At 38.4% G+C, this 9,860-nt stretch overlaps 2 protein-coding genes across 2 annotated transcripts; one reads left to right on the top strand and one right to left on the bottom strand.

The window, feature by feature from the left end:
• Positions 1–492: 492 nt before the first annotated feature.
• Positions 493–1,862, bottom strand: LOC103717072. The gene is made up of 3 exons (XM_008805313.4): positions 1,076–1,862; positions 796–859; positions 493–689 (listed from the first exon to the last, which is right to left on the bottom strand). The coding sequence occupies exons 1-3, from the start codon at positions 1,760–1,762 to the stop codon at positions 676–678; spliced, it is 765 nt and encodes a 254-aa protein (XP_008803535.2). The 5' UTR covers positions 1,763–1,862; the 3' UTR covers positions 493–675.
• A 2,052-nt stretch (positions 1,863–3,914) lies between these two features.
• Positions 3,915–5,424, top strand: LOC103717071. Its single transcript, XM_008805311.4, has 2 exons — positions 3,915–4,923; positions 5,042–5,424. Exons 1-2 carry the CDS (start codon positions 4,153–4,155, stop codon positions 5,105–5,107), a joined length of 837 nt encoding a protein of 278 aa, XP_008803533.2. The 5' UTR covers positions 3,915–4,152; the 3' UTR covers positions 5,108–5,424.
• Positions 5,425–9,860: the final 4,436 nt, after the last annotated feature.

Raw genomic sequence — 9,860 nt, 5'->3', positions numbered from 1 at the left:
AACAATATCAAATGATGTTCCCACAGAGCTTCACGTGCGGTAATAGTCATACATAATCAACATTTTTGCAATACTTAACAGGTTTATTTTTTCCAACAAACTTGATAATGGACAAACAAGAAACTCATATCAAAATAATGTCTTCCTTGAATAATCATACTATGTGCAACTTTATGGAGTGAGCCAACCAGATTTTTGAATAATCTCTCCACTGCACAACTCTGTATAGATAGGAAAGAGACAGACCATGACCATGTCCTGCTACCAGAGAATTGCTTTAGGAAGTTCTTTGCACAATTTATTCTTGGACAAGGCAAATCGACCAACGCAACAATTTAAATCTATTTTCAGATCCACTTTACCACATATAGCTTAAAGATTTAAAACCATTTTCCTTCCCATGGGGCTCACAGGTAAGCCAGAAGTTAAGCTCATTTTGACACAAAAAAAATTCTAGAAATTTAAGAAAGAGAGATCAAAAGAAAACAGGTATAAACAACAATGCAAGAAAGGCAATCTTGGAGACTAGATTTAGAAACAAAAAAAGATACCAGGCTTTTTTATTCAATTTCACAATTTACATATCGATATTAAATGATATATGTTATCACATGTATAGTCAGCATCTGCTATCTCTGAAAAGTTTCTCTTAACAAAACTCGCCATTAAGCAATCTCACCCTCCTAGTTCTGCGAATAAAACAAAAGGCCTTTATTCAAATTTTCAGTTAAAATTCATATGCAAATAAAAGAAAGAAAAATCAAAGAAATAACCAAAATAAGCAGAGATTATTACCTTCAGCATCAACTTTGTATAAGTCTGGTGTTATCTCCGATAACCATAAGCCGGGGAAAATTGACTGCGGGAAAGGTCATAAAGAAGAAAATTTAAGAATCCACAAAATAGGGATCAATAATTGCCATCAAGCGAGAAAGAAGGCGAAAAAAGAGGGGAATATGACTGCGGGAAAGACCACAAAGAAGAAAATTTAAGAATTCACCACATTGGGATCAATAATGGCCGTCAAGGAACAAAAGAAGACGGAAAAAGAGTCGTTTATGAGAAATCCTCTTACATCCAATTGCTTCTGCACGACCTTGGCCCTCTTTTTGGGCCTCCGAGGGGGCTTCGTCCCCTTAAGCGCAAGGAAATCCTGTTCAACCTCCTCAGGAGTGAGCGAAACCGAGAACTTCTGCCTCTCCCCCCTCTCCAAAACCTCTGATCTCGGTTTGGCCGATTTCGCCATACCACTCTTTTCCAGCTGCAGGAGAGAAGGCGAGAAAGAAGAAGAGGAGAAATCGTTCCGACCCCGTCCGATCTCTAACGAAGCGACGCAGGCCGCCCTCCTAGACCTCAGATTCCAAGGCCTCGCTGCCGCCGCCGCTGCAGAGGATTCCTCCGCATTCTCTTCCCCTCCCTCCTCCCTTTCCTTAGGTTCCAGGATCCGAGACGCCGTCCTCCTTGATCCCTTCCTCTCGAGCGAAGAAGAAAGGGGAGAGGACCTCTTCCTCGCCGCCCGCGGCTCTTCCCGGGACCCACTGGCCGGCAATTCGGCAATCTCGCCATTGGTTCCGGCGGGAAGCTTCATGCACCGGAGGAGCCGCTGGCTCCCCCAGCTGAGAGTCGGGAAGGAGAAATTATGAAGGCGAGATTGGGGGAGACTGCGCGAAAGAGAGGGAGAAGGAGATTCCATCCTCGCCGCCTTTGGCTCGTCAAGCCTCCGACGGGCCTCCACCGACGCGTCCGCCGCAGCGATCACCATTCGTGCTGGATCAAGAGATTTCTCCGTATCCTTCCTGTCTTCGTCGCTGGGAAAGACGAAGAAGAGAAGGTGAAGGAAGGAACGAGGGAAAGAAATAGAAAAGCCAACGAGCGAATGTGTGATTAAATACGACAGTGGGTCAAGTTGCACCACGAGAGTTGAAAAAAAAAAAATACATTGGCTGTCAAGCTGATACAGGAGATCCATCCGTGTCCTGCTGCAAAGGTATCTCCTCCGTCCGATTCTTTTGCTTTTGCATAGCATCCCACGGCCGCCAGGGTATCCCTTTGAATGCCAGCCACAGTAATCGAAGTCCACTGTTGCAACGATTCCGGATTCAAATCAGGAACGCGACTGGGGAATAAACAGAGCAGCGGATAGATATTCGCCGATGATGTTAGATTCCTCGGACACTTCAAATCCTAATGCTATTAGAATTTTTATTTGGTTAGTCATAATTTTAATTATTTTAAAATTTTATTTCTAATTTTATTCTAACTAGTTATTTTTTAGAATAATTATATTTATTCTTTAGTAGTTATGTTGAGGGTTGATTTTTGAATTTGGATAGAAATCATGAACTCTATTTAAATAGCGATTTGGTCTCTCGGCGTGAGAAAAGAGAGCATAAGGGAATGAGAGTTGTCCTTAACTCCTTATTGGTATGGAGTGAGAGAGCTCAATTTTTCAATTAATTTTTTTTTTTCTCTTCCTTCTTCTCCTTCTTCCGTAATACTTATATCCAGCAAACTACGCTTGATTGGATGGTTGGTTGAATGACTCAATTAATACTGTCCGATCATGCCCAGCAATCATAACTACAAATTGAATATACTAATTAACATAGATTACATGATTAATACCAATCACATTCAAAAAGAAAAACATTTCAGGGCCAAACCGTGCTGAGCTCCATTGGCACATCATATCAAAATTTGTGCTTGATTGCTGAATCTCATCATATCCTATTAAATTATATTATATCTCTCATACCATATGTCTCAAAGCCTTTTTAAAAAAAAAAATGCATACTCATAGAAATACACACACACACATATCCTTACAAACTTACTATTAATGTATATATTTTTATTATTTTTATACATAATACTATAAATATCTCATATATATATATATATATATATATATATATATATATATATATATATATATATATATATATATATATCTTTACAAATTTAATATTAATGTATATATTTTTATTATTTTTATACATAATACTATAAATATCTCAATTCTCGTTGATATTTTCCTAAATATAATGTTTATATATGTGTGTATGTATGTATATGCTTAACTAAATAAAAATATGTCTAAAAAAATATAAAAAGCAAATGCAAACTTGTGAGGATACACACACGTGCACATGCATATATAAGGATAAAAAATAATTATAAAATATACATGTCAATAGTGAATTTGCAAGGGTATATATGTGTGTGTTGAAATCACCACTTTTTCTAAAAGCTTATTAATGGGTGAGCCCAACATGCGAATTTTTTTTATTATTAATGGGGTTAAAGTGTACGGAGACATGATTCGAACTTAGGATCTCTGCTCTGATACCATGTTGAAATCACCACTTTTTTTAAAATCTTAAGTTGATAGAATGAGATAATTTTATTTATATTTATTATATTTTTTTATAATATATAAATATATATATATATATATTCAGAATAAGGCATTCAGTAGTCGAATAAATCAACCCAATATCAAGTCAATGTTGCTTGCAGTGTATGATACATTCCTTGTTTTATTTATATTTGTTCTAAGACCACGTGCCTTGGCATGTTTCCTTGGGATACCATGAGTCGCTTACCGTCGCAAGGTCCACAGGGCATCGGTTCCCCTGTCGCACGAGCGGCACGTGTGGGAACGGTCCTTGCGAACGGGGGGGAGCGAAGCCGAGCCCCGAAGCGGCACACCGGCGCGTTCAATGTTTACGGATTGGCTTACGTGTTGGCCCATGAGGTACGGCATATTATTCTCCTAACTAAACCTAAACCGAATCCCTGTGGCAAACCCAAATAATCACCCATTCACGTTAAGCAGCAATGATGCGGCTAGAAATCCTGTCCCAGAAGCCTCTGGGTTGCGTTTGGAGTTCTTTTCTCAGTCTAATATTTGCTTCCGGCACTCGTGCCCTATTTTTTTACAGCTTCCCTGAAATGCCCATCCCCCTTCCCCGTCCTTAAGAGAACGGAAACGCTGGAGCTCTCCGCTAATTCTCTTCCCCTTTGTTTCCGTCTTCGCCCACCGGCGGTTTTCTCAACCCTTGTCTGCTTCTTGTCTTCGATCTCTCACAGTCTCACCTCTAGAACGCCAGAACAAAGGCCGGATCCATACACCTCCAGGCCGGCCGGTGCATGGTTTTTCCGCCGGCGGAGGGGTATTCCATGGCGACGGCGGCGGGTGCGCGCGAGAAGCCCCAGTCCTCCCACCTCCTCCACCACTTCTCCTTCCCGAACTTGAAGAGATGGGGCAACCAGCGGATGCTCCGCTGCGCCAACGTCAACCGCAAAGGCGAGATCATCGGCGGCGATCGGAGGCCTGCGCCGCCGGCTGCAGCCGGCGAACGGAGAGCTCTTCCTTCCTTTGCGCGGATCCGAGGGCCGGATGAGGACGCCGAGGGCGGCGGCGACGACGACGACGACGACGACGACGACGACGATGACGGAGGGCTCGAGGAGCTCAGGGAGAAGCTCATGGGCCATCTCCGCGAGGCAGCAGACCGGATGAAGATCGGCGTGCCGCCGCCTTTCTTGGCAGGAGAGCCGGCGAAGGATGTGCCGGCGCCGGCGCCGGCGAGGGTGCCGGAGGCAGGGGCCTTATCGTCCGCGGCGGAAGCGGCGAGACCGTGGAATCTGCGGACGAGGAGGGCGGCATGCAAGGGTCCAATCGGGACCGGTGGGCGGCACCCGAGCCCTAAACATGCTCCGGCGCCGGCGTCGCCGGAGAGAGGTGGTCGGGAGAGGACGGTCCGTCTTAGATCGAAGAGCGCGGAAACGAGTGAGCGGCCCAAGTTCTCGGTTGCGCTCACGCGGGAGGAGATCGAGGAGGACATCTACGCGCTGACGGGATCCAGACCTCGCCGGCGGCCGAAGAAGAGGCCTAGGACCATACAGAAACAGTTGGATGTAAGATTTTTTTTTTTTTAAAAAAAAATTCTTCTTAATTTGTTTAATTATTTAACCCGTTTTAATTAACACATTAATTATTATTATTATTTTAATTGGCGGTGGTTTCTTTGGGCAGTCGGTCTTTCCCGGCTTGTGGCTCTCCGAGATCACTGTTGACTCGTACAAGGTTCCTGATGATTAACCCCAAGGACGGTGGCGCGGTTAGGTTCACCTGCGGTCAGCAAATAGCAAACACCCTCCTCGCCCAGTCCTTTCTCTCACTTGTAAAAATTGTGGATTAAATCTATCCTAATGGCTTTTTTTTTTAAGAAAAAAAGTCTTTTCATGGTTCATGGAGATAGAGACAGTTGTATTTGATTGGTTTAGCATGTTGTTATGTGTTCGTGTTAGCTTAGCTTGAACCCTAGCTATCTTGTGGGGCCTTTTCTTTTCTACTGTATTTGGATTAAACAGCTTTATATTATCAATGGAATTGAATGAGTTTGTTTTGAGAGTTTATTTTTGATATGGTGTATATCTATGTAGGATGGCTCATGTATCTGGCCAGCCATCCTATTTATGCTCCTTGAATGATTAAAATTAGATCTAACATTAGTTAGAAAACTTTTATTAAAGATGTCCTGAAAAAACAGGGTTGATGCTTTTCCGAGATTAAAGTTGAAAGGAGGGATGCAAATATTTGTTATTTCAATCTATATAAATTGATATATCATGGGACACAAATTGATATGGTGTCACTAGGTCTGATGAGATTGTTTTTAAATTTTTTAATTGTTTTAGATAATTTTTTATTAAGGGATATTATAATTTTAATTTGTAAAAGTAATAAATAATCTTGACTTAACATATCAGAGGTTTTGGATATTTTTAAAATTTTTTGTCTTCTTTCATTTCACTTGAGATGAATTAAAATCTTAACATATTTTCTTGGTCATCCAATTGAAAGGGATGGTAAAAAAATCATATCTACTCTTTTTATAATTAGTTGAAACATAGTATAATATAATTGTTGAAACATGTTAGTTTGCTAGCTTTGGGTTGAAACATGTTGGTCTATACAACAAGCATAAATCAAGCTGTATCGCGTCCGAGAAGAACTATCAATTGCTTTGAGCAGCTCAAGCTTCACTTGTAATAAGCTCGAAACAAGAATGATTTTAATGTAATTGTGCTGGATTTGAACTCGTTAGCTCGGTATTGATTTCAAGCCAAGTTGGGAAAATATATGACTTGGTTAAGCCTGGCTTGATAAGGCTCCAAATGGTATATATTATGAGTTGATTCACATACTTAACATTTAATCTTTGGTGAAAGATTTAATGATTCCAAAATTGATGATATAATATTTGAATCAAATATCCATACTATCGGTTAGGACTGTATTTATAAAAATGTCTATAAATAAAAAATTATATTTTTGGAAATATCTAACTTATGCATCGCATGGTCTAAAAAAGAATAGTGTTTGTTGTGCTAGCGTGTTTGAATATATGATAGACCGTTTATATCAATAATATACTATTGATTACAATCTACACATTTTGAAACATGCATGGATTGAAAATCAATATATTTGGTGCTTAGATCATCCCAATATATAGTATTAGTTTCATTAAAGCTTTTTATATGTGTACTTGCTTGACACATGGGTTAGAGATAAGCAATATATGTAATTATTGGTTTTCAAACCTTTTAATGATTGCATTCTAATCGACATTATAGATCTCCAATTTGTAAGGTCCATCATTAATTTTTAATCATTAAATCCAGCATCTATAGTCAGTTCTTATACTAAAAAATTAATCTTAATATATAGTCTAATACGTACATACATACATATATACTTACGTACAAACATACATACATATATAACTAATTTTGAATCTAATTCAACAATTGTTCATAATCTTTGATTTAGTTAAAAAGTAATAAAAAGGAATCAATGCATTCACACGGCCATGCTTCACTTTTTATTGAAATACCCAGAGGACAAACGAAGGTTTTCTTTAGACTTCTTGGCTAACTTTATAGCAAAAAGAAAAAAAATCATACGATTTGCGGGCCTTTGCATATGCACCAAAGCATCTAAATTAATAATAATATAGTGACATTGTGTTTTGTTTTTAAGACAACCTGATTCACAAGCAAGGGACTTTGATGAGCATGCATACATACTTGCATGCCAAGATACGTATATACAAGCTTATATTTGTAAAGCATATATATATATATATATATATATATATATATATATATATATATATATATATATATATATATATATATATATATATGTTTGTATGCATGCATGTTGTCCCCCATTAGTTGGCTTATTTGTTATTGCCATGCTTCTGTAGTTTTAGACAAAGGTCGCATAAGTTTGTTTGAAAGATTGATTTCAAAAATTTATAAGAAGCAAACTCCGGGTTCTAGATTAAGTAGAAAAGATTCGCATGAGTTTTGAATATTATTTGTCAGGTACTAACCTAAGAGCATGGTTTGGTATGGCAAAAAATGGGGGCTAGTGTATTTCTTTCTAATGGCAGAAAAATATCCTATCCTTGCAAAAAGAATAAAATGTTTGCAAAGTTGCAAATTTGAAATCAATTGTACACTTTTATTTTGCAAAATTATATGTGTATGTGCACGCGCACGCGTATATGTATATATGTATGGGTGTACATGCATGTATAGATGCATAAATGCAACATATATATGTATAACATATATAAACAAACACACTACGTAGAGATACATGCACACATGTATATGTAGGTAGATTACAATAAGCTATGATATGAGGCTATATCTGGTTAGATGAAATTTGAAGATGGGAGCCCCAAAATGAGAATCCAACGGCTGATTCTTGAGTATCTATAAACCATTTTTTTTTAAAAAAAAATTCCATGCATATGCATCAAGTTATCTGAAAATGAATGGTACGAATAGAACTATTGCCTTAAAATGCATATGCATGGTGATATTAGAAATACAGGTATGATCATAATGGATTGTTACAATTGGCCCCAAACAAGCTTTCATCCTTGTCTTTCTCTTAGGCTGTTTATTAGGCTCAATGAATGGAAAAAGAAAAAACAAAGCAGAATGAGTTCCAAAATTTTGCACAAGAGACACCATATAGCTCCTCATCATCTTCATCATTCTTCTGTCTGTTGAATAACTCGACGAAGCATTGAAATGGGAAGTCCTAATGAGAATGTCTTTTAGCAACTGCAGGTGCCACCGGTGGCTCCATTGCCGCCGAGGCGCCCACAACTTATTAAGATAGAGCATTAGTTGATGAAGGATTAATTTCCTGCGACTCGGAGGTTTCATTACATGTTTATAGATGGGCTTGATTACATGAAAGTTGTCTTAATGGTGTTTCTTCATAATTATTCTTGTTACCAAATATATCTCTGGTGCGGACACCAGTACAAGACCGCCTGTTACGCGGAGCCACGGTCGTCGCAGAAAAATGGTCCAACCACTTTCGTTGTGGCTGAATTGATTTTATGTTATTTTATTTTATGTTAATTGGGCTTGTTTGCATAATGTCATTTTAGGACTTTTATGGGATTATTTTTTTTGTAGGGGTTTTTTTGTTATTTTGTGACCCTATATATATATATGGGTCTATGCACTTGATTAGGGTTAATGAATGATTGAATGAAATAACCTCCTTTTCTTTTCTCGCTGCAGTCGTCTTGCATCAATCTCTTTCATAAGCATTTCGCTATAATTTGACAATAATCAAATAGAATTGAGCAAAAGAAGAAAAAAAAAGAAATATATATATGGATTATATGTCTTTTTTTTTTTTTTTTTTTGGTACACCGGCAGCTCATACTAGTTTTGCATGTGATGCCTCCGTTTCTTCGGGCAAGCTTATGCATGGCATCCACTTTGCACATGGCTATTTGTTCGACTTTCAATCACCATAGCTATGAGCCACCTTTTGTGTAGCTGGGAGTTGCTACATAAAGGAATCACGAGTTCAAACTAAAGAAACCCAATTCCCTATAGTCAAACACCAGGTGAAATTAAACCTTCATCAAATAAAATTCAATCGATTGCTGAACTTGGTTTAAGTAAACTTATGTCCTGTTAGCGTTGGTTTGGATGATCAATCGCATTCAACTAAAATGTCTCGGATTGATTGAGATCAAGGTACATCTTCCAACCAGTTGCATTAGACTCAGGTCCAAAATGAACACTGAGTGGTTCAAATGGATAGATGCAACCAAGCTAAAATGGGCATGTCTAAAAGAACATGATTTGCAGCTGATCGAATCAGCATCGAACCTAATTAAGAATCAAACCTAATTGGATTGGAATGGGACCAAACATGTCAAATAGGGTTGGATCCAATCTGTTTGATGGTCTCGATCCAACCAAATCCACTTAAAACAAGTAAATTAATGAAAAAAAGAGCCAACCCCCATAAGATAATTTTAAAATCATATGAATTGAACAAGTTGGACCTAAATAAAACTACCTTGAGCTTAGTTTAAGGAGAGCAAAACCGTATCCAACAGAATGGATACAAATTATGTGAAGTTAAGGATGAGCCAGACTTGGGCTAAAGAGGTTTGGGGTCGAATAAAAAGTAGTTTATACTACTATTGAAAATGAAAGTCTCGAGATCAAGAAATATTCTCTTTTGGTTATTGCTGTTATTTTTATATTGAGAATAACCCCCCATTTGTGCTCTCTCTCCCTAGATTAAGCACAACACGCCTGTGTTCTCACCTCTTTTTATCTTTTTCTAATTGGATTGAATTGTATTCTCTCTAATTCCTATCAATCTGATTAGACTCTCTCTAATTGCACTCACAAATAGACCGGACTCTATCTCTGTCTAATAAATTAAAAATACATCCGGTCCTCGTAATCTTATCCTGTCTTTGTCTCCACCAATGACATCCTCCCTC

Source organism: Phoenix dactylifera, chromosome 11 (genome assembly GCF_009389715.1).
Source record: "Phoenix dactylifera cultivar Barhee BC4 chromosome 11, palm_55x_up_171113_PBpolish2nd_filt_p, whole genome shotgun sequence".
Lineage (NCBI taxonomy): Eukaryota > Viridiplantae > Streptophyta > Magnoliopsida > Arecales > Arecaceae > Phoenix > Phoenix dactylifera.
This window is presented reverse-complemented; position numbering and strand designations above follow the sequence as displayed.